Consider the following 20,472-nt stretch of genomic DNA (forward strand, 5'->3'; position numbering starts at 1 on the left):
TTCGTGTTGCGCAGCACGGCCTCGAGGTACACGGCCCCATTGTCGATGTCGCTCAACAGACAGCGCGCGAGGCGCTTGCTTGTGTGGGCGATGGACCAGCGCCGATGGAAGTCGACCCAGCAGTACGGTGTGATCATGTAGTTGAGGTAGCCCGGATCCATGCGACGTAAATTCGGAAGCGCAGTGGGTATGCTGGTGAGCTCTTGGTACACGAGGTACCTCGGGTAGACGGGCGAGACGCCGGTCGTCAATTGGTCGTAGACGCGGTAGCGTGGCGCTGCGATATCATCGATGTCGAGCGTTGTGTTGGGTAGGAGTGCGAGCTGCATATTCAACATGCTCTGGAGCACTGGCAACACTCTGTCGAAACTGGGCCAGTACAAATCGTTCTCAGTCCATGGGAAGAAGAGATATAGGCCGTAGATGCTCCACGCCGTGGACCACACGACGTAGAGCCAGCCCGCGAGATCCCAACGACGCAGCATGTGCGTCGTCGAAGGAAGCGGCGAGATGAAACACCCCGAATATAGGCTTTTGAAACGACGTCGATTCCTGTTCCTAAAGGAGCGAAACAGTGTTGGCGTATTCCATCAACCTTTTTGGTGGTCCAAGCTCGATCCAAGGCTCACACGATACGGCTAACGTCACTTTCTCGGCCACGATGCTCGACGCTGCCTTCTCTGCGATGCGCAAGCCCGTGAAACGTACGACCATCTTTTGGTGCGCTGCCCATACGTCCGAGCGATCTGGCGCGCTTTTGCACCGATGCGAGGCCTTTTACAGATGCAACTCCAGTCGTGTGTCGCTGGCTTTCTCTACGACGGCGTCGCCGCGCCGTACTCGACCCACAAGTCATCCGTCCATGCCCTCTGGCCAATCTTACGTGCTTGCGTCTGGTATTGTCTTTGGCTCGAACGCAACAACCGTGTCTTCCGCTCGACGCTGACACAACTTCCCGCTGCTGCGCTTGCGATCCGGGCAGCTACTATCGCACGACTGCATATCCGGTACTTGGCTCGTCGCGCTGTGGTGCCATCTCTTGACGCGTCGCTGGTCACTCTTCGTGACGACCCTTATTGTGTACGCTACCTGGTCCCTCGCACAATCTCGAACCACGACCACTAATGCTCCTCGCTGACGCACCGGCCACGCCTCACGAGCGCATTAGGAAGTCCACCATATCTTTATAATAGGCATGTAACATGACTCAGTTCAACTATGCTGCTTTCCAGTCGAGATATGGCTAGAAAGTGGCTTGTCCATCCATACTTGTGTGTGCTTCGCATGGGCACCAATCCCATTATATGTCTCTAGATGCAGTCGTTTCCAAAAGTTCCACCCAACATTGTACTTGGTCAAAAGGTATCTATCTACATTGTACAATGAGACACCACAAATTGTGTATCGATCTGGCATGATTGATGGAGCATCATCGCGGCAAATTTGAAAAGTTGCAGCACTCGAACCCTGCGCAAAGTGCAAGCTATTAGAATGTGCGTGCCGACGACGGTTTGCATGCTGTGGTCGACGTCGGCAATCACAAACGAGCTCAGAAGCACGTACACGTGGCCATCTTCATGACGAACGCGATCGACGCGCAGACGTTCTGAAAGTCGAGGAGGTACGGACTGCAGTGCGTCATGCAGATGAACATTTACTTTGAGCCCAATTTAGGTCTCGGGGCGTAAAGCGTGGTTGACCTTCCCCCAGCGAAACCAAAGACGGTGGCACTGTTGCCAAGTAGTACTTTGTACGTGCGGTGGCCCAACACTCGCCGTCTTTTGTCTCTCCGTCAACGAGATGCAATCGGACGACGGCTTTCAACAGCTTGTTGGTGGGCGAAAAGGGACCAAGACATCCTCGCCGACCAAGGCCAAAACGCAAGACTGCCGTACTTATTGAGAAAGCATCTCGACGGGGGTCTGGTTCCGACAAGCCCGTGAACGCGAAGGCGGCTCCGAGTCGGTGCTGTACTGAATAGATTAATAGTTGGGCAGTCGGTCCTCTTCCCTCACCCGAATGTCTTTGCATCGCTTTCAAAACGTACACTCGAATCGTTACGCGAGTTAAGAGCGACGCCTCGAGTAGCTAGTCGGCGACGATCGCTGTCTGTTTCTTTGTTTGCTCCTCAATCTGGTTTTGGAGGTGCGTGTTACTATCCTTGAGTTTCGACTTCAACCCCTTGATGAGTGCAGGAAGGCGCTTGCTGGCTTCCGCCGAGTTGGGCAATGTCGACATGATGCGGGCCACGGTAGTCTTGACGTCGGCCATGCCAAGTACCGCGGCGTAGTTGGTCTTGGCGAGCGCGAGCCACCGGTACCAGTCGTCGGTCATGACCTTGACGAGCAAGCCAGTGCCTTTTTGGGCGACGGCCATGAAGCTTGTCTCCAAGATCGTGTTGGGGCCAGCGATTTTGTGGCAGTGGTTCTTGAGCATCGCCCAAAACTTGCGCACTTCTTCAAAGCACGTCTTGATGCCACCGAGCGTTGTCACGGTCATCTCGAGCGCTTTCACGGCGCGCTCGTATGTGGCGCCCTTAGCGTCCAAGCTCGCGAGCTCGAGGGCCAAGTCGTTGATCGCCTGGTTGTTCTCTTGCTGCTTCTTGAGCACAATAAGGTACTCGGTCCACTGCGCATTCTCGAGTTCTTGGAGATGCTTGAGCTTGGCGCGCTCGCCTTCGCGGGAGACGCGGCAGAGGCCCCACAGCACGTTGATGTCGGCCATATCGACGTTGTCTTGCACTTGGCGCGCGCGGGCAGCCGCGTCCAGTGTCGTCTTGGCCGCGTTGATAGCATTCTCTTCGTCCGTCTTCCGTTTTTCCCGTTCCTCTTTCAGGGCGCTCGCAGCGTCACGTGCTTGGGCTGCCTTGTCCTTCGTCTCGTGGGCCAGCGCGCTCGCTTTGCTCGTCACTTCGAGGCTGGCCTCCGCCTCGCGCACGGCCGTGGTGGACTGCTGCTCGAGCGCCTCCGCGATTGCCTCCAAACTCGCGGCGATATCGGCTGTCGCCTGCAGCAACGTTTTGGCTTCGTCGATGTCACCTTCACCGACGAAAAAGAAGGCATACTTGTAGTACTTGAGTGCTTCCATCGACGAGCTGAGGTAATTGGCGCACGCAATGTCCGTGTCAACGACCAGCGTCTGGTACCGGCTCGTGAGGCCGATGATCGACGTGTTGCACGGATGCCCGTGGGACGCAGCGATGGCGGTTTCGAGGTAGTATGCTGCGTCCTTGAGCGACTGCATGCACTGCTGGCCGCTCGTGGCCGCCAGCGATTTCTCCTTGGCGACCACTTTTTGCATGAGCTGGCCGTTGGCGAGCGCCGGCTGCACGTCGGTCTCGTAGTTGTCGAGCGATTCCATCGCACTCGTCGGGTCGACAAAGTTGGTCGTCATTGAAAGCGTGTTGAGTGTTTGCTGGGCAATTGGAAAATGAACCCATCGATTGTTCAAGTGCAAGTCATCGTTAGCCAACTCCAGTGAAATAGGGTCCAAAACCACCACCACAATTTCTATAGAGCATAATTTCAATGAAACTAGCGCCGAGATCGACTGTTTGCGGACGGCAGTATCGAGTTGATAATTCCGTAGTATTCTCAGGATACTACGGAATTATCAACTTATGGTATCCTGCAAGGCATCGTAGCTTTCGAGCCCTCATCACCTTGGTCCCTGACCACTGATCAAGCATGTGGTCGAGGCACTGCATAAGCGCCAGCCACACCGGAGAAAGGCACTTGGTGCTTTGCAATAGGGTGTCTCGAAATTTTACACAAGATGCTTTGAACGAGAATTATTGATCGACTTATCATTAGGGATGTCAGATATCTTTATATCTTTATCATTAATATCTTTCGAGTTGATTCTTTTTGTCGTGTGGCAAGAATGGGCAAGCCCTATCACGGCTACTTCCGTCGGGCGCAAGAGGCTTTGCATCGCGGCTCGGACATGGTTTTGGCGCGTTGACTTCGCTCCGTTTTAAAATATAATCAGCTTGGGCGTCGCATCTCGGCCACACTGTTGATCCTTTGCAAGAATGAAGGCACGATCAGCGACGACAACCCTGACGTAGCCGACACAGCAATATGAAGCATTATTGTCGCTTGCTTGGTGCCATTGTGCATGGAATGAGACCACGCGCCAACTCGACGAACGATCTTCATTGATCAATTTCATGTCTTTGGTTGAGAGCCTCCGCCACGTCTCACCCGAGGCGTTTGCCCGCACGGCCGCCGACCTGCTTGACGCGCTCCAAAGAGAGAACGACCAAGCGTGCGCCAAATGCGAGGCCAAGCTCACGCGTCTGAGCGCGCAGCTGACGCAGGCGACGACCGCCCGTGCCGACGCCGTCGCACAACACCGATCCACGCTCAACGACAAGGCCATGTACGACCAGCGCCTCACCGAGCACGAGGCGTCGATCCGAATGCACCAAGGCAACGTGGCTCGGGAGCACGCGGAGATCCACCGACTCGGAAATGTCATTCGCACCGAGCGCCAGCGGCAGAGCAACGCCGCATACGACCTCATTCCGCTGCACGGCTTTTTTGCTGGTCTCATTTCGGGCGACCTCAGACGCACGATCCCGTTCTACTCACAGATCGACGGCCTCATTTCCGTGGCCGAGAACGATCTCGGAGCAGCGCAGCGCCGCCTGGAAGGCTCAAAACAGGCTCTGGCGCGCCTCTGCAGCGACTTGGCGTTGACCAGAGCGGCCCAGAGCCAGACGCAAGCCCAAATCGGGCAGCTCAACGATCGCCTCGATGCCCTTCAACGTCAGATTCAAGGTTTGGATCGCGAGACGACCTCGACAGGGCAGCAATTGACGCAGTTGCACGAGGTGCGAATGGCGGTCTTGAAACTCCGCACCAAGTACGGTCTCACTGCCTCGCGTGTTGCGCTCGTCGCGACGATCAAGAAGGACTTTATCAAGGTCGCGTGTCTAGAGGACGTTCAGCGCCTCGTTCAGCAACACTCTAAGGCACTCCACTTGCTCTAACCGTGCCAACAACTTGTCGTGCTTGCCCGGGTGCAAAATCGTTCAGATCGCTCACGTGGTAAAGAGCACCGGCAGAGAATACACTACAACCTTGGTTCACGGTCCCTTTGGGCGTGACCTTGCCGACTACGCTCTCCGGCTACCTCTACTCGACGCCCAAGACGGCGTCCAGCATGCACCAAGCCGCGTTCCGCTACCTCTGGCCCGTGCTCCGCGCCTGCGTCTGGTTCAACGTCTGGCGAGTCCGGAACGACCGCGTCTTCCGCGCCGACCTACCGCTGCCAAGTCCATGGACGATTGCCGTCAAGGCGGCACGTGTCGCTCAACTGCACGTGCACCACAGCCTCGTACAAGAGCCCGAGCAGCCTGCTCTTCGTCGTCTTCTCCAGCTCCTCGCCCAACACGAGTGGCCGCGACGTCACCTCGTCCCGCGGATCGCGCTCCTGCCTCCGCCTGCCTAAATCAAGTCCCTCATCCGAGTACACACAACGAAGAAAGTCCGACAATTTTATTTAGCATAGTTTTTATCTATTGTAATAGACGACCCACTTCAACAACAACTACAACCTTGGTTTGAATTGTAGTGGGAATAAAAATGAAAGGGGAGTTTTGCGACACAAAGCATTGTTCGAGAGCGCAGTTGCATAACAACACTCATTTTAGATGTCGGCGCCCGTTAAGCCACGCCTATCGCGAGGCTGGGCAGTGCTGCAGGCAATATCATTTTCGCCCGTACCGTGTGTCGAAACGACGATAATATAGTATAATCACGAATTTCGCAAACTCTCTAATATCGAATTCTATTATAGATTATGCTTTTTCACAGTGGCCTGTGAGACTCGATCGATATACCGGTAGTCTAATTTATACGAGTAATATTGAAAATCGCATCTTGCAATGTGTGGGAATGCGAGGGAAAATAATGAGAGAAAGACAGAGAATGAAGCGATGGTTGCATTAATACTACGGTGAAAGCATCGTAGACATGTACTCAGTACAGTGGCCGACCGTAAGCGATCGTACCGGTATGACTCAAATCGGCACGAGATCCCGACGCCGAGCCCGGGCCGCCACAATGGCGCATGAATTTCGGCGGAAAATAGAAGCTGCTGGCCACCACGCGTGGGACGCGCCCGTCGTCACGCCGAGGCCACGTGCCTTCGTCCAACGCGGTACCTAGAGCCAAATGACTTAGAGCTACCCGAGGAGCACTACAGCACACCTACGACGGTGGCCGTAGCCGCCGCGTATCGCCAGCCCGACCACTTTCTACCGCGCATCTAGCTTCGCGACCACCTCGTCCCGGCCTGCGCCATCCATACGCCTCGCCTTCGCTAAGCCTCGCCGCTGCCGTCAGTCGTAACACGCGTGAAGTCGAACGTCCTCCCCCAAAACAGTTCAGTGTACAATCTAAAAGTTGGATACTAGTGTAGTTCACGTGAGTCAATTCAATAGACTCACGTCAGCAACAATCCCAGCAGCAACCATATTTCCGGAGAAATCGTCATGGCCAATGAATTGACCGTGCTCCTGCTCTTGAGGCGGGGGCTATGCCAGTAGGGGTCATGCATGCGTTCAGTCGACGATTCTATACCGGTCCCGAGTAATACTGAGCGAATGACCTGAGTTCAGTACCCACGATTGTTGAATGCTCTTTCGCAGCCCTTGTCATCATCCGCCGAGCGTCTTGAACAAACCAAGAAAATCGTACGAATAGTATGAGCGAACGCTTGTCCCCATTTATGATGACGGTATGTTTGTACGCATCGAAACGAGGATGGGGCCAATCCTTTTGACGCGAAATCGTCCCCGTTCAATGCGACTTGACCACCAACTGGCTCCTGCGCAGCCGGTGATCGCAGGCTCTGGGGTCAACCAGACATGACGTTTCGTACCATGAAATGATCAGACACGGCACTGAACCGAACCGAACGTGCCACACGCATACTCTGCAAATGGATGACGTGACTATGGCGACTGGTTGTCCATGCACGGACGTCCAATCGCTTGCGTCCATTTCGGTGCTAACACGGACACAAGTTGGCCGCGCACGAGACTCCATCCGGTAGTACGTGCAGCCCACGTCCCATACCATAGCCATGAATGCAATGTACGTCTCCCTTGCAATACAGTACTCCACGCCATCGTCCTGAGCCACGGCATCGCTTAAAGGACGTATTTTAGCCAATCGAATGCCGCCTGTATACGTGTGCGTCGATTTTTAGCCAATCCCTGACTTGTTACGGCGGCATGACTTGTCCGCGCCACGCGTCCAAGGCTTGCGGTTCAGGCACATGTTACATTTTTATGGGATGAACACACGTAATCCTAGGCGAGTTGATTTATGCCCCTGACGTAATCCAACCTACGGAGTGGGCGCCTTCGGTCCGTGCATAAATACGCCATCGCCGCTCACGTGGGCTGGCGTTGCCGCACCGCGTCCGTGATTGGCTCCCTAGAGTTGGCTACAAAAACGCGGCATGTCTTTTTCCACACAGCCACAGTGGGACACGCGTCGCGGGGATTTGGCTCACTTGCACTTGGAGCTCATTTTTTTTCCAGCTACGAAAAGCTCATGTGCCCCGGCCCGATGCCATCGCGGACGCCCCCTCGCTACAACACCATTCAAGCGCTCTTGTCGCCCATGGACGACGACGACGAAGCCATGAACTGTTCTTCGTGCGACGAAGACGACGCGTGCACGACCAGCCCCGAGTCGTCGTCGCCCCTCTCGTCCGCCACCTCGTATGTACATGGCTTATATATGCAATAAGCTCATAGTGCACGTAGACCAGACCGCAGCACGCGCGCGATTCTGGCGCGTCTCAAGACGGGTCAAGACGTCTGCGTCGTCGTTGACCACGGCCACGTCAACTGGGTCGCGTCGTACATGCAATACGGCTTTGACTCGAACAGCATTTTTCGCACGATCGTGCCGGTGCGACCAACGTCGACACCGTGGACGCAAGACGAGCTCAACTACGTCCAAGCCATCCAGCGCTGCATCAAGGATGGGCATGTGCGGGTGCCGTATGGCCGCTGCACGGCAACGTTCATCGCCGAGCGATTGCACACAACCCGCGAACGCGTGCACCGGTATCTCAAGCTCGTGCCGTCGCCGTCGTCGGTCGATGGCGCGACCGCGTCTGCTCTCGCCGAGCTCAAGGAGCTCCGAAGTTACTTTTTGAGCACACTCGAGCGCTCCGTGCTCTCGGTCATGGCCAATGTCGGCCTCGATCAATCGTGGGTGGTCGCGATCAAATACTGACTACCTGATGTACCTATATTAAATCCAACTTACTTTATCAAAACCTACGTCTTTCTTCCTTTTCGACTCGGTGCTGCGAGACTCGACGACGCGCCAGCACAGAAGCGTACGCTTTGCTCTGCTGTAGAGCGATGCGACGCGTGCATTTCTACAGGCAGCGAGCGACGTTGGAACAAAATGAGAAAATTGCTAAAACTCGCATCAAATCAACGGAGAAAGATCGGAGCGGCCGCTGCACCTAGGTCAACGCCGCTGCATGCTCCGGCGTGCGTACTTGTACATAAATACGCTCCGTAGTGGTCAGCGCATGACTCATGACGTGCTTGCCAAATATCGCCATGGGGGTATAAATGTGCCCCTTCTCCGCCGTTAAGCGCACACGCAGCCAAGACACAAGCAGCCGCAACGCCCTACCTTTGTGTCGAACCAGACTGGCGCAAGCAAGCTCGTGTTGGCTCCATTTTCGCGTGTGGCGGAATTTCGTCATGCAATTGTATTGATATTGTGCCAGCTGTTTCAATGCGCTCGAGTGCCTGAAGCGAGACGTGTTCAAGGCAGTGCGTTCAAGGGCGAGTTGCGGGATTGTGCGAGGAACAAGGTAACGCCAAGGGTCGGCCCCATTCTGTGTCGCTGCGTGTCTGTGGGGCTACCGGTATACGACCATACACTGGTATTGCCGATCCACACCTGTCGCCACGTTGAAGTTGCCACCCTTTCTCCAGCAGGATGATGGCCTCCATACTGATATACAGTAATAAAGGAATGGGCAAGGAACATGGATTGCGTGGTTGCGTGGTCGTCGCACCGCGCGCGCATTGTGCGATGGATGGGACGCCGATCGCCAGGCCCCTCGCATCTATAGCGCGTTCGATCCGTGTTTTACCTTTATGCCACGTGGAGTACTTCACTGCTGCTCGCCTTGTCGCAAGCGCGCCGCGGCTCTGCGCAGCGCAGGCGTGCTCGCCAGCATCGCATGGGCAGCGTGCAGAAGCGACTCGCGCGAGGCGCCCGCCGCCTTGAGCGCGCACATGGCCTCCATCTGCGCTAACAGAGTATCGTAGCGCGTACGTGCATTCGGAGGCTACACGGTGATATGAGCCTTTGCCCTCGCAAAGTCGCCGTACAGGCTCGAGGCAGTAGTAGGTGGGGTCCAGCGTTGGCGGTCCGTGGGTCCAGTGGCCGCCGGCGCAGCTGTCCTCGCTGACGACCGACGATGGCGCATCCGACGACGACGACGCTGGAGACGAGAGGTGCGCCCAGCTGCTGCTGCGCGGCGACGCCACCGACGCTGGACTCTGCATGCTGTACCTTGGCTTGTCGCTGTGCAATCTGTTTAAAACAGACGCTTGTGAAAGATACACAGGATCCAAGATCCAAGAATGATTGTTTGGCAGACAGTGTATTTGGAAACACTGGATGCGCGACAAAAACAGTGGCGGCGAGACAGTGCATTTGTGTCGACACCGACGCGGCGTCTCGTTGCACCGACCATGTTTGTGAAGATTTGCGTCGCAACTAGTAGCGGCGCGTGCCCTTCCACGACCCTATCTTTGGCGACGCGGCCCCAGAGCTTGTTTTTGCTAAGCTGTTCAGCTCATTGCACCTGTGCCAAGAAGCGCTTGCGAAGACTCGCATCTTTAACATATCCCGCACTCTTGTGGCAAGTCGACGCCAGGATGTATCGAGCCACCTACACGGGTGCACCGAGAACGCGGATTTACTATCTGCATCGCGACAAGCCCTTCCCGCGATCAAGAGAGAATATTATTGCAAGGGTCAGAGTTTATTGACCCTTGCGTTATAGCCGCTTCAACGATACAACTTGTTCAAGAACGCCCTATTTCCAAGATGCCAACTCGGTGCATGACACGATCTGCGTCGGCGGCGCTTCAACGATCGCGCCTGCGTGTTTCTGTGCCGCCTCCCACGTGGCGGCACGGAAAATGGCGCGCGAAAAAGAAACACGGGGTTCGAAATTTTTGCGTTTTTTCTCTTTTTTGCGTTTTATTGTGCGAGAACCATTAGGTTGACGACGACGACGGTGACGCATGGTGCTGCTGCGCGTGCACGGGGTGCTTGACCGTAACGACCCAGCTCTGGTCGAGATGCTCCTTCTCCATGATCGCGTCAATCTCGGGCTGCAGACCCTTGAGAAAGTCCACTTTGCAGTCTTTCAGAATATTGACTTGGGTCGGCGACATGCCCACAAACTTGCCCATGGCCGCGTGGTCCCGCTTCTTGATCGCACGCAGCTTCTTGGAGACGCGGAGGCCGTCGCAGTGAAGCTTCTCAGCAATGTATGTGTCCATCATGCGCCCTTGGGGCACCCGCATGTGCCCAGCCTGCAAGAGTCGGACGAGCTCGACGCAGTAGCGGGTCTCAGCAATGGACCACGGCTCGTGGAGCTTCCGGAGCGGCATGAGCGAGTAAAACACCGAGTTCTTGTCAAAGCCGTACATATAGTACGTGGCCGTCCAGTCGACAACCCCCGCGGCCGTGAGCACAACGCAGACGTCCTTGCCCGTCTTAAGGCGCGCAATCGTCGACGGTTGCCGTGCACTATACACGCAAACACAACAACAATAAGATCTCATGGTCGGCCACACAAAGAAATAACGTACTTGGCACGCGAAGAAGAAGGCTTGGTCGGGGGCGCCAGCGGCGCCGGCGTCGGGGTCGATGGGACGTCACGACGCTCCTTCTTGAACGGCGGCGACTCGAGCGTACTCGTAATGTCATCCATGGTCATTTTGCGCTTCTTGGAGAGCGGCTTGAGTTCTAATACAGGATGATGAGCACACGGGCTTGTCGCACTTGGATCAAGTACCTGTGGTGGTAGTCGTCGTGACAGGGCACGAGATTTGTCGGTCAATGCTGGCAAGGGGCGGGATCTGCATCGAGATGCTGCGTACGAGACGTGGCAATGGCGCAAACTTGCCAAACTGTTGAAGCAGATGCAAGGACGGTAAGAGCGGCGACGACGACGACGACGATGATGTCGGTGTCGATGGCTGGGGCAAGAGCGGCTTTAAGACGGGCGGCGCCAGCGGTCGCCGACAGCCGCCTGTCGACGGCGTGGATGCTGCTGTCGCTGTGTGGTCGCGGTTGTTAACGAGGATGCACATGTGAGGCGAATTGAAGTATGAGGCGTCAACGCAAAGGCGCATATTGGATCCAAACGACTTTTCTTTGTGTCGGTGTAATGTCCGTATTTATGGAGGCGGGCTGCACGTGGAAACGGATTGTATATTATGATCACAGCCAAGAGTAGGACGCCCGTGTCATACGACTGCGCGGCCGAACACGAGCGACATGGCTCGTAGAGTGTCGGCTGCGCGCTGCGCGCGCCACGTACCTGCCAACATGAAACGCTCAGTGTTATAACGTCAGTTATAACCGCTGAAACAGCAAAGTGCGGATGACGAAACGGCAAAGTGGGCTTGAGTGTGCGATCTAACAGCGATGCTAACACATACCTAACACTTGGGTGGCCTTGTCGGCCATAGACAGGTGCAGTCTTGGTTCTAATATTTGGCGACGACGGTATGTCGAACGTGATGGGAGTCTGTTCCAGTGACGCTGCTGACGAGGCCATTTTGGGTGGATGCTTCTTGTGCTCGTGGTGATGTCGTCGGAATCAAGCGCTTCAAGCTTCAGCAGCCACGTGGTGTATCTTTCAACGGGACGTTCCATCAAGGGGAGGTGCAGCGGAAGTGTTGTACGCTCCATCTCCACGTCGACCGCAGCACTACCAGTATTATAATAGCAGGGAGAATCTTTACGTTACTCACGCGCTTGTCCTCAAGAACACATCGCTTTCTTTTGCAGCGGGTAAAAGGGACGGCGCGTTTACTGCAACACTTTGGTCGCGGTGATGCGAGCGAGGGGGCAAAGCAGCTGCCGACACCATATTTCCCCATAATCAACGCCATAAACACGATGAAAAATCGTGCTTGTCCATGCGCTACTTCTCGTACCCATGTGACCGAGCCAGCTCGTCCAACTAGTCGCACCCAACTTCAACGCTTCAGTATACTTTAATCCAGTAAACAACCCAAGGCAAACTTGGCGTCCAACGTACGGCTAGGAGGATTTCGCGCGCCACTTGGTTGGAACGTACGGAGCGACGACAAAGCGGTAGTAAGCGCACCCATTTTAACAGCCTCGACCGCCTAACCTCCTAGAGTATATCACCACAAGGACATACCACCGCACACGGCGTGATGCGACCTACGCCGTCGACGCCGAATACGAAGTATCTAAACACCAACACCCAGAGAGAAGACGGCATGGCAAGGGTTCTCGAGCTTGGGTGCCACAGATTCCGTGTGCGATATGTGTCGCGTTCAAACCATACAGTGGGTTGCCTCGATGTTTCCAATGCGCGCTCGCTTCGATCCACCGACTGGGGCTACCATTGGTTGGGTGTATTTATCCAAATTGTCGTTCGGCCGGCCGAATCAGGCCCGTGAATATCATTTCGCGCTCCCTTGGGTCTGCGCTCGCCATTACACTAAAGTCGTCTCTATGGCACGGACTACGAAATAAATAACTAGTATTGTGGTCTTCCAGCCGGTGATGCGAAGGCGATGGGTTCCTTTTGAATGATGGCCTGTCTGCGATCGCGCGGTCTCTGCGGCCGCCACGTTGCGCGCGCGTTCCGCCGCCGTGACCAACACAACCCTAGAGACAAGCGCGTCCTTCTTCTCAGCCACGCGTGGTACGCTGCGTACAGAGGTGATGCGGTCGTCGTCGGACAGACAGCACATACGACTACTAGCAGCATCTCCGTACTACACTGCATGTGTATGTGTCCGAGTAGCCTCGTGTAGACCACCGTCAAGACGCAACCCGACGAAGCCCTGACTTGTCGATAGCGTCGACGCATCCGTTGACGGTATTGGTGCAGCAAAATGCATTACAAGAACCGAGCGTGTTTGGTTGAGGGTAGTACAGAACGACGAGACCTGGCTCTTCTTGGGTGCATTCGACGCGCTGGGTATGTGTACACGACCACGTGTGTCGAGGCCCGTCTCTGTGAATATATCCACGAGCCAAAGATAAAGGCACCTATCTGCATCCGACGCGACGGTCGGACTGGTGACTCGACCGACCGAGACACCGAGACAGCACGCAGCTGCGGTGCTTTGAGAGCGCTCGCAGCTAGGAGCGGGACGAGTAAAAGGTGGAAGAATTGAAGACGCTGCGAGAAAGTCATGCTAGCTCTCAGTCTCGACGAAGCGACGAAACCCTGGATGCATCGAGCTATGCAGCCCCTCCTCACGTACGTCTTCAACCGACACACGGACACACTGGGCCAAAAGGTAGCCGACGAGCACATCGTCTCCGCAGATCGGTGGGTGCGAGATGCGTACACTGCTTCATAGCCCCCTCGCTCGAGGGACAGACTACCATTCTGCCAACAGCTCGAATGCTCTGAAGTCTCTGGTCTGCTGTCGGGCGCCACGGTTGTGCTATTGTTGTTGTTGCAGTATTGATGGAGCAGTTGGTACTTTCAAGCCCAGCACTTTGCTTGCTACGGTCCGTCGATGGCCGTTGCGCATGTCAGGTTGCGCTTCAGAAGCATCGTGCAGTAGGCTGGTAAAGGGCAAGTCGAGTAACAACAAGCAGTTGACGTTGAAGTACCTCTGCCAAGTGCTCGAGAAGCGTCTTGACTTGTTTGAGAACCGACGAAGACCTTCCCACACATCGCAGCACGCTCCTCCAGGTGCTGTGCTAGCGCACCAGTTGACCCACGCGCGGCGATCACTGCCTTCTTCTGCGTCTATGGACCTTGGATGCTACAGCGTCAAGGTAAGCCGCAGTCGCAAGCTACAGAAACCCATAACAAGCAAACGTTGTGCACGTGACAAGCTTTCTCTGTCCATCACTTTGTAGAGATGTATTCCATGACGTGGGACCATCGATTCTGCTTCGGGACCTTATCGCAGTCAACGCCGTCTTTCAAAAAAAGCAGCTGCGATCCCCCTTGCCGCAGGCTACAATACGCGCGGGCAACCAAGCACACAACCGCCGTTATGCCATGTCACTCGACGGCTACGACTGCGTGGGTGGTGGAGATCGTCTTGGCTGACACCGGCCAGCTCTGCAACAATCGCACCGCCTGTGTCGCACACTTTCGCGACATGATAGGGCCAAGAAGTGGACGATGTTTTCCTCGAAAGGCCGAGCAATTGAGGAACAAAATGACCATCCAGTGTCATTTACAGTGTCCATCCAGCGTCTTTGACAGTGCTTATCCAGCGTCTTTTACAGTGCATATGAACGATAGAGTCGATGCGAGAGGCCTGCAAACGCCCAAGCCACGAAAATTGATTTGTTTCCTTGGCCCAAGCTTGCTTTCTTCCACCAAGTCGGGCCCCGCGGATCGCTCGACCTCTCTCCGTTTTTTCCTTGGCAACTCTGACAGCAAACCCAGAACACGTGCAAAAAGACCGTGTTTTCACCGGTGGTATTACGGTAATTTGATGCCGTCCTTGAGCACGTCTTGGAGCGACCAGCCCCAGCCGCGCGCGCCGTCCGCGACCTTCCAGTTCGCATACACCCACCCGCGCGGCGCCTTGTTGACGACCGGCAACAGCTTGGCCGCGAGCGCCTGCTTGTCGGCCGGCGTCGTCGGCGCGGAGGCATTGGCACCAACACCAAGCGTCCACGCACCGATGAAGAGCGGCTCGCGCGACTTCCAGCCGTCGATGCGGGCCGCCCACGTCGCCGGGTCCGACGCAAGCGCCGTGTCGTTCATGCCCGGCAGCACGTGCCACTCGTGCCACGCGTGCGTGATTGCATCGGGCACATCCGGGTTGATGAGAAAGTTCATAAAGGTTCTGTCTTCCGACATGACAGACGTCAAGTCTCCAGGTCGCTGGAACGACCGGCTCGCACACGTCGTCACGACGATCGAGGAAGCGAGGCCTCGCACGTTGCGGTACGCGTCCATGTAGTAGTAGAGCAGCGACCGAAAGTGGGCGCTATCGTCCGGTGTCGAGAGGAGGCCAATGCCAAGGAACGATGGCTCCTTCTGGTACCGCGTCGCCAGAAAGATGGTCGTGTTGAGCGTCGTATTGTACTTGGCGAGGGGCACCTTGGTGTCGCCCGGGTCGGGCCAGTGGTTACCGTTCATGGTCGCATACAAGTCGATGAGAACTGACAGGTTGTACTTGGGGCCCCACGTTTGGACCGCCGTGTCGAGATACGCTAACGCGCCGGGCGCAAAAGTAGCCCACAAGCTGCTCTTCGTGTCGGCGTTGGTCGTCGCACCGCCAATCCAGTACCCGACAGGGATGCGGATCGTGTTGAAGTTGGCCGCCGCGATCGCTGCTATGTCGGTCTCGGTGATCCAGCTCTTGCGGTGCGCCTCAAAGCGCGCGCCCAGCTGGCCCTTGACGCCCGCGGCCGCCGACGCATATGCGGCCGCCGCGTCGACCTCGGTCCACGTCGCGTTCGCGGGCAGATCCTTCCAAATGTCGGAGCGCGGGTTCATCCATTGCTCGGCGACGAGCCAGCCGCCAAGGTTGACGCCACGCACGGGCACGCGGCCGGCGGCAATGGCCTGCGCCACGTAGACGGTCGTCGGTGCTGGCCGCGCCGCCACGTGCAGGCCGACGATCACGGCCGCGAGGATGCCGACGGGGAAGATGAGCCAGATGACGCGCCGCAAGGACGCCTTGCAGCCGCTCACGCTCTCGCGGGGCGCGACCGTCTCCGCGTTCGGGACCGCCGGGCTCTTCATCGATTTGTGAGAAAGGCCGAGGTTGCTCTTTGGACGTGGATGTTACCTTAGGTTCGACCTACGGTTGACTAGAGGCGCTGCCAAATGGTGGTGTCGCTGGTATTATACTACATGTATGAAGTATGTAGATCGGTATTTCGCTGATAGACTCCAAGACCTTTTGGCTGAGGCAATCGTTCCGTCGCTGCCTTGGCTGCCCTGTTGCGATGCGGTGTATAGAGTACTGCGATCTGAGGACGCGGGATCGAGGCGAGCCTTAGGCTAAGGGTATAGAAATGCATTTAACAGGGTTGCGAGGATGTAGCCTAAGGTATTAAAGGGCCACTAAAAGTCCAGGCGTGAATAATTGGTCCATTCCACCCCATGAATTCGCTTACAAGAGTAAAACCAGAAGCGTGCAACGCATGTGATTGGATATGGATACGGCAAACAGCACTTTGTAAGCGAACGCCGGCGATAGCCAGATCGCGCGACGTGAGCAATGACGTGTGACGCGATCGAGTCGCCGTGAGGACAACCTTGCCACGGTCATCCATCGGCCGAGCTGGGCACTCGGTCTAAATACGGACAAGGCAAGAAGCAGAGACATCGCTGCCTCAAAGTCGAGCGACCGACAATCCACTCCAAGTAGCATCCAGGGGCCTCCGTCCGGTCACACAAGGAACGACCCAATGCGCCTTTGTCCTCTTCGACGATCAAACGACCAAGTCAGTAGCGGGTGAGGCGGGTTAGATTGACGCCAGCAACTACAACTTTGGAAATGGCTCGAGCAGGACACCGTGGTCGAACCTAGTGTCTCTTTACTCCGAGTAGTTGGTTCGAATGTCTGTTGCATACGTGTTGCATCCTTCAAAATGGTCTGGCCACGAGTCGACCATAATGTACATGTCAATCAATACCTGTACACAGTGTGTCTTGGCTCGCTCAAGCTCGGTGCGGCCTTTTAATCCCATTCTTTGCAGCGCGCCCGGCTTCGCGGCCAACGTCGCGAGTACTTTGAACGCTCAGGCGCTGCACCGTGGCGCGCCCGCCTGATGACGACGCTACCACACGCACTCGACACCGATCTCGTCACCGTAGCCACACTTGTCACTGTCTTTTGAGAAGCGCCTCCAGACCCGCCCTGGCGCAGAACAAGTAGCTTGGAGCTGACCGAGGCGATCGTTGACGCTTGTTCCAACGTCCCCACGCACGACGCTGTCTAATACTTTAGTGCACGCACTCTTCCGGCATCGAGCTTACAGCCAGTATTGCAGAGAACGAACGTCTGATCGATCTAGTTTGTCGAGATCATAGCTCCGTACAGTACGCTGGCAAGAACGCACTGTCCATGCTTCGTGCAACGGCTACTCAAAAGGAAGCCTCATCGCCCCTCTCAAGGCACAAGTCGACCCCCCTGAGCGCCCACGTATCAGTACGTTTTTTGCGCGAAGCCTCTCGAGGCGACGGCGTCATGCGCTGCTTTTTCAATGGAAGGGCAACGAGGCGAACGCAGTCGCACGATCAAGATACGGACAGACGCTTGGAGCCCTTGTTTTTGGCCACGTCAAATAAAACACACCCAACGGCTCCACGCACACCACCTTTGTAGACCGACCTTGAAGGGTTTGCGCGAGCATATTGAATTCTTATGAACTAGTAGTATTGCTATTGAATTAAGTCGCGTGAATGTATTTTAGTGGCCGACGAGACACGCGTTGCAGTTTGGACCTTCCTCTGGGTCGCGATTTTGAAACAGTCAAATAAATACGCGCGGTGGCGAGCTCAGACGGCGGCCGCCACGACCGCTGCCGACGTGCTCCGGGTTTGCGGTACTTGCTGCTGCTGCTGTTGCTGCGTGAATTGCTGCTGGAGCTGGTGCTGCTGGCGCCGGCGGCGGTGGGCTTGCTGGATCAAGTGCAAGAGGAGGACCTTGATGGTCTTTTCGTCGAGGACGCGGCCGCGCGCGACTTCGTTGATGCGGTGCTCCATCTTGTACGCGACCAGAGGCAGCTTGGCCGAGAGCTTGGTTGCTGGCAGCTTGCTCTTGGACGCGCTGTCGTTGAGGAGGCGGGCGACAATGTACACGTTGCGCTTCCGGGCTTCGGTGAGGCACATGCGGTAGTTCTGTGTCATCGTCATGCTGGCTGGGATTTGATGCAAATTTAAAACTGAGGCAAACAGAGACAAAAGGCGGCTTGTGGCAGCGCGCCTGCGTGTCCCTAACGGAGCCCGCATAGAAACCTTGCTCGGGACAAATCATCGCGCCAGAGACAAGGTGCATGGCGCCATTGCCGCTGGGTCATAAATAGGGGATTTGAATTGCACTAAAAAGTACATATCTTTGGACATGGGCTGCTCCGCAGTACGTTGGCCGTTCCCGATCGAACTTGTCTAGCGACACAAGGCGTCGACTGCATCCAATACGTTGTCCAAACGCCTTGGTTGAGGAGTGATGAGCGTTATTCGGACACCATACGAATGTGATCACGACCAACTTCAACTTGATGTAGCGTGCAACCTTGTCGTGCCACCATGGTCATCGTTGCTACAGTGCGTACTTGCTGCTCGACACGATCGCGACAAGGGTCATTTAGGTAGCGCTTGTCGACGCACGAAGCTTCCTTCTCCACCGACCATCGCAAGTGCCGACCCGTGCCATGTGTACTTTTTAAGGGAATTTGTGATGGACAACGCACTGGCTTTTGCCTGCTCGACCTCGATCGTCCCCGCAGTCGAACAGTGCGAAGGACTATGGTACGAGCTTAGATACGCACATACAATTCCCAGCTACAATGGGTACGAGACATGTGGGCGCCGATGCTTCTCTGCATTGTCTATGTCGATCCGTCGACGCACCCGCATGATATGGCGCCGCCCCATAAAACGCGCCAAAATCGCCTGCTGCGATTGCAGACTTGTCATCCGCGCTGCGATATGAAGCACCGTCGGTTGAGTAGTAGTACTCGAGTCATTGGAACAGCAACGCTTGGCCGCTCGTCGCCTGGCTTGCATGGCTCCCGCGCACACGAAACCATGCATCGGTACGCTCCCATACGTCGTCCGTAGCGGGCATAAAGAGATGCAAGTGAGGTCCACTGGCACAAAGCAATGAGCCATGTGCTTAGAAAAGGCACCTGATCGGACGCTCGCGCCAGCAAAGCATAGACGCACGCCGCGACTCGGACCAGACACGCATCCGCCTGCTGTAGCGTCCCGGCGTCAAGAGGTATCTCCGTGCATACAGGTAATCCACTGCAGCATGTCCCAAGGTCACGATGGCGACTTCACGAACCGTGCTTCTTGTGCGTGCTTAGCAACAAAAACAACTATGTCTCGATCACCATCTCGGCATCCGGCACGGCTTCGGACGCACTCACGCGGTGCCGGGCGACGCGTCGAAGCGTGTCCTTAAAGTCCTCTTCGTCCTTCTCGGCCTCAAACACCTGAATCGCGGCTTGGACGACGACGTCATTCTCAACGAGAGCACTTTTGAGTGCGAGCAGCTCGTCTTCTGGCAAGCCGAGCTCGGACACGAGGTGTAAGATCTGTTTTTCCATCACCGACACATCCACGACACGCTTCTCGTCGTCGTCGTCCTTGTCGGTGGTGCGTGGACTAAAAGGCGAACTGGCGACTGTCGAGTCGGGCGACGCGATGCGCTCGAGTGTATCGACCAAGTCGGGCTACCATAGCATAACCATGAGCCACCGTAATCAACGTGTTTCTAGCCTCCGCGACGTACAATGTCGAGGCTGTCGGCGTACACGTCAAGAGCGGCGAGGACGCGCGGATCCTCGGGCACCAAATGCTCTTCGACGTCCTGGCTGAGACGCCCGGCCGTCACGAGCTCGTCGAGCGCATGCTTGGCCACCGCCGTGTCGGTGGTTGCACAACTCGTCGCCAGTCGGACAAGCGTGTCGGTAAAGTCGTCTTCATTCCGGTCCTGCAGGAAGAGAAAGTACGCCGCCATGAGCAGACCCGCGCCACGCCCGCTTTGCTCGAGCGGCACAATCCTACGACGCAGGAAAAGGATCATGCGTCGATGCAATCACACCGTCGACGACGACGCACCACGTGTAGAGGATGCTTTGGTGGTTGGCTTCCCAGTTCAAGACACCGCAGAGGTCGTGCAGCACGGGAACGAGCGCAGATTTGTCGCCGTCGCGCTGGAACGACGCGGCGGCCGCAAACAGACGCGCATCTTGCTTCTTGATGAGCGTCTTGAGCGCCATTTGCTGGCCCGCGCTAATGTCCGACGACGCCACGAGGCGCTCCAAGAGCTGGGCAATGTAAAACTCGGTCGACGTTGGCGGGTAGTGCGACGGCGAGAAGATCAGGTTGGTCATGCTCCCGACGTCGTCCGGCAGCGATGTCGCAACGTGCAAGGCCGGCTTGGCCTTGGGACTCGGCTTGGCCGTCGGGCCTGGCTTGGCGGCAGGCTTGGCGGCAGGCTTGGCGGCAGGCTTGGCCGATGGC

At 56.3% G+C, this 20,472-nt stretch overlaps 9 protein-coding genes across 9 annotated transcripts in view; 2 read left to right on the plus strand and 7 right to left on the minus strand.

Moving 5' to 3' along the window:
* Positions 1 to 17: 17 nt before the first annotated feature.
* On the minus strand, positions 18 to 1,654 carry SPRG_13025 (hypothetical protein; the record flags this gene model as incomplete). Its single annotated transcript, XM_012352219.1, has 2 exons — positions 18 to 277; positions 1,564 to 1,654. Coding segments are annotated over 2 exons (351 nt in total), but the record flags the coding sequence as incomplete, so codon positions are not given.
* A 434-nt stretch (positions 1,655 to 2,088) lies between these two features.
* SPRG_13026 (hypothetical protein) lies at positions 2,089 to 3,393 on the minus strand (the record flags this gene model as incomplete). The annotated part of the gene is made up of 1 exon (XM_012352220.1): positions 2,089 to 3,393. The coding sequence occupies one exon, from the start codon at positions 3,391 to 3,393 to the stop codon at positions 2,089 to 2,091; it is 1,305 nt and encodes a 434-aa protein (XP_012207610.1).
* A 778-nt stretch (positions 3,394 to 4,171) lies between these two features.
* On the plus strand, positions 4,172 to 4,996 carry SPRG_13027 (hypothetical protein; the record flags this gene model as incomplete). Its single annotated transcript, XM_012352221.1, has 1 exon — positions 4,172 to 4,996. One exon carries the CDS (start codon positions 4,172 to 4,174, stop codon positions 4,994 to 4,996), a length of 825 nt encoding a protein of 274 aa, XP_012207611.1.
* Positions 4,997 to 7,586: 2,590 nt separating this feature from the next.
* SPRG_13028 (hypothetical protein) lies at positions 7,587 to 8,264 on the plus strand (the record flags this gene model as incomplete). Its single annotated transcript, XM_012352222.1, has 2 exons — positions 7,587 to 7,741; positions 7,787 to 8,264. The coding sequence occupies 2 exons, from the start codon at positions 7,587 to 7,589 to the stop codon at positions 8,262 to 8,264; spliced, it is 633 nt and encodes a 210-aa protein (XP_012207612.1).
* Positions 8,265 to 9,127: 863 nt separating this feature from the next.
* Positions 9,128 to 9,604, minus strand: SPRG_13029 (hypothetical protein). Its single transcript, XM_012352223.1, has 2 exons — positions 9,389 to 9,604; positions 9,128 to 9,345 (listed from the first exon to the last, which is right to left on the minus strand). The coding sequence occupies exons 1-2, from the start codon at positions 9,563 to 9,565 to the stop codon at positions 9,169 to 9,171; spliced, it is 354 nt and encodes a 117-aa protein (XP_012207613.1). The 5' UTR covers positions 9,566 to 9,604; the 3' UTR covers positions 9,128 to 9,168.
* Positions 9,605 to 10,285: 681 nt separating this feature from the next.
* SPRG_13030 (hypothetical protein) lies at positions 10,286 to 11,173 on the minus strand (the record flags this gene model as incomplete). The annotated part of the gene is made up of 3 exons (XM_012352224.1): positions 11,092 to 11,173; positions 10,886 to 11,042; positions 10,286 to 10,823 (listed from the first exon to the last, which is right to left on the minus strand). Exons 1-3 carry the CDS (start codon positions 11,159 to 11,161, stop codon positions 10,286 to 10,288), a joined length of 765 nt encoding a protein of 254 aa, XP_012207614.1. The 5' UTR covers positions 11,162 to 11,173.
* Positions 11,174 to 14,709: 3,536 nt separating this feature from the next.
* On the minus strand, positions 14,710 to 16,033 carry SPRG_13031 (hypothetical protein). Its single transcript, XM_012352225.1, has one exon. The coding sequence runs from the start codon at positions 16,012 to 16,014 to the stop codon at positions 14,740 to 14,742; it is 1,275 nt and encodes a 424-aa protein (XP_012207615.1). The 5' UTR covers positions 16,015 to 16,033; the 3' UTR covers positions 14,710 to 14,739.
* Positions 16,034 to 17,643: 1,610 nt separating this feature from the next.
* On the minus strand, positions 17,644 to 18,151 carry SPRG_13032 (hypothetical protein). The gene has a single exon (XM_012352226.1). The coding sequence runs from the start codon at positions 18,133 to 18,135 to the stop codon at positions 17,779 to 17,781; it is 357 nt and encodes a 118-aa protein (XP_012207616.1). The 5' UTR covers positions 18,136 to 18,151; the 3' UTR covers positions 17,644 to 17,778.
* Positions 18,152 to 19,322: 1,171 nt separating this feature from the next.
* The window catches only part of SPRG_22318 (hypothetical protein), a gene marked incomplete at both ends in the record, with an annotated part of 1,853 nt that continues 703 nt past the window's right edge, over positions 19,323 to 20,472 (minus strand). The window contains 3 exons of the mRNA XM_012352243.1: positions 19,323 to 19,679; positions 19,739 to 20,009; positions 20,068 to 20,419. Of these exons, the coding sequence (XP_012207633.1) occupies positions 19,323 to 19,679; positions 19,739 to 20,009; positions 20,068 to 20,419 (980 nt within the window). The remainder of the gene's footprint in view (positions 19,680 to 19,738; positions 20,010 to 20,067; positions 20,420 to 20,472) is intronic.

Source organism: Saprolegnia parasitica (assembly GCF_000151545.1).
Source record: "Saprolegnia parasitica CBS 223.65 unplaced genomic scaffold supercont2.94, whole genome shotgun sequence".
Lineage (NCBI taxonomy): Eukaryota > Oomycota > Saprolegniomycetes > Saprolegniales > Saprolegniaceae > Saprolegnia > Saprolegnia parasitica.

What these genes read in the sequence shown, in the direction of transcription:
- SPRG_13029 (XM_012352223.1), bottom strand. Translation starts at nt 9,565, where the DNA reads ATGCAGAGTCCAGCGTCGGTGGCGTCGCCGCGCAGCAGCAGCTGGGCG. An exon ending in CCTACTACTGCCTCGAGCCT is followed by an intron (nt 9,346 to 9,388) that starts GTACGGCGACTT and finishes ATCACCGTGTAG; the next exon opens with CCTCCGAATGCACGTACGCG.
- SPRG_13031 (XM_012352225.1), bottom strand. Translation starts at nt 16,014, where the DNA reads ATGAAGAGCCCGGCGGTCCCGAACGCGGAGACGGTCGCGCCCCGCGAG.
- SPRG_13032 (XM_012352226.1), bottom strand. Translation starts at nt 18,135, where the DNA reads ATGACGATGACACAGAACTACCGCATGTGCCTCACCGAAGCCCGGAAG.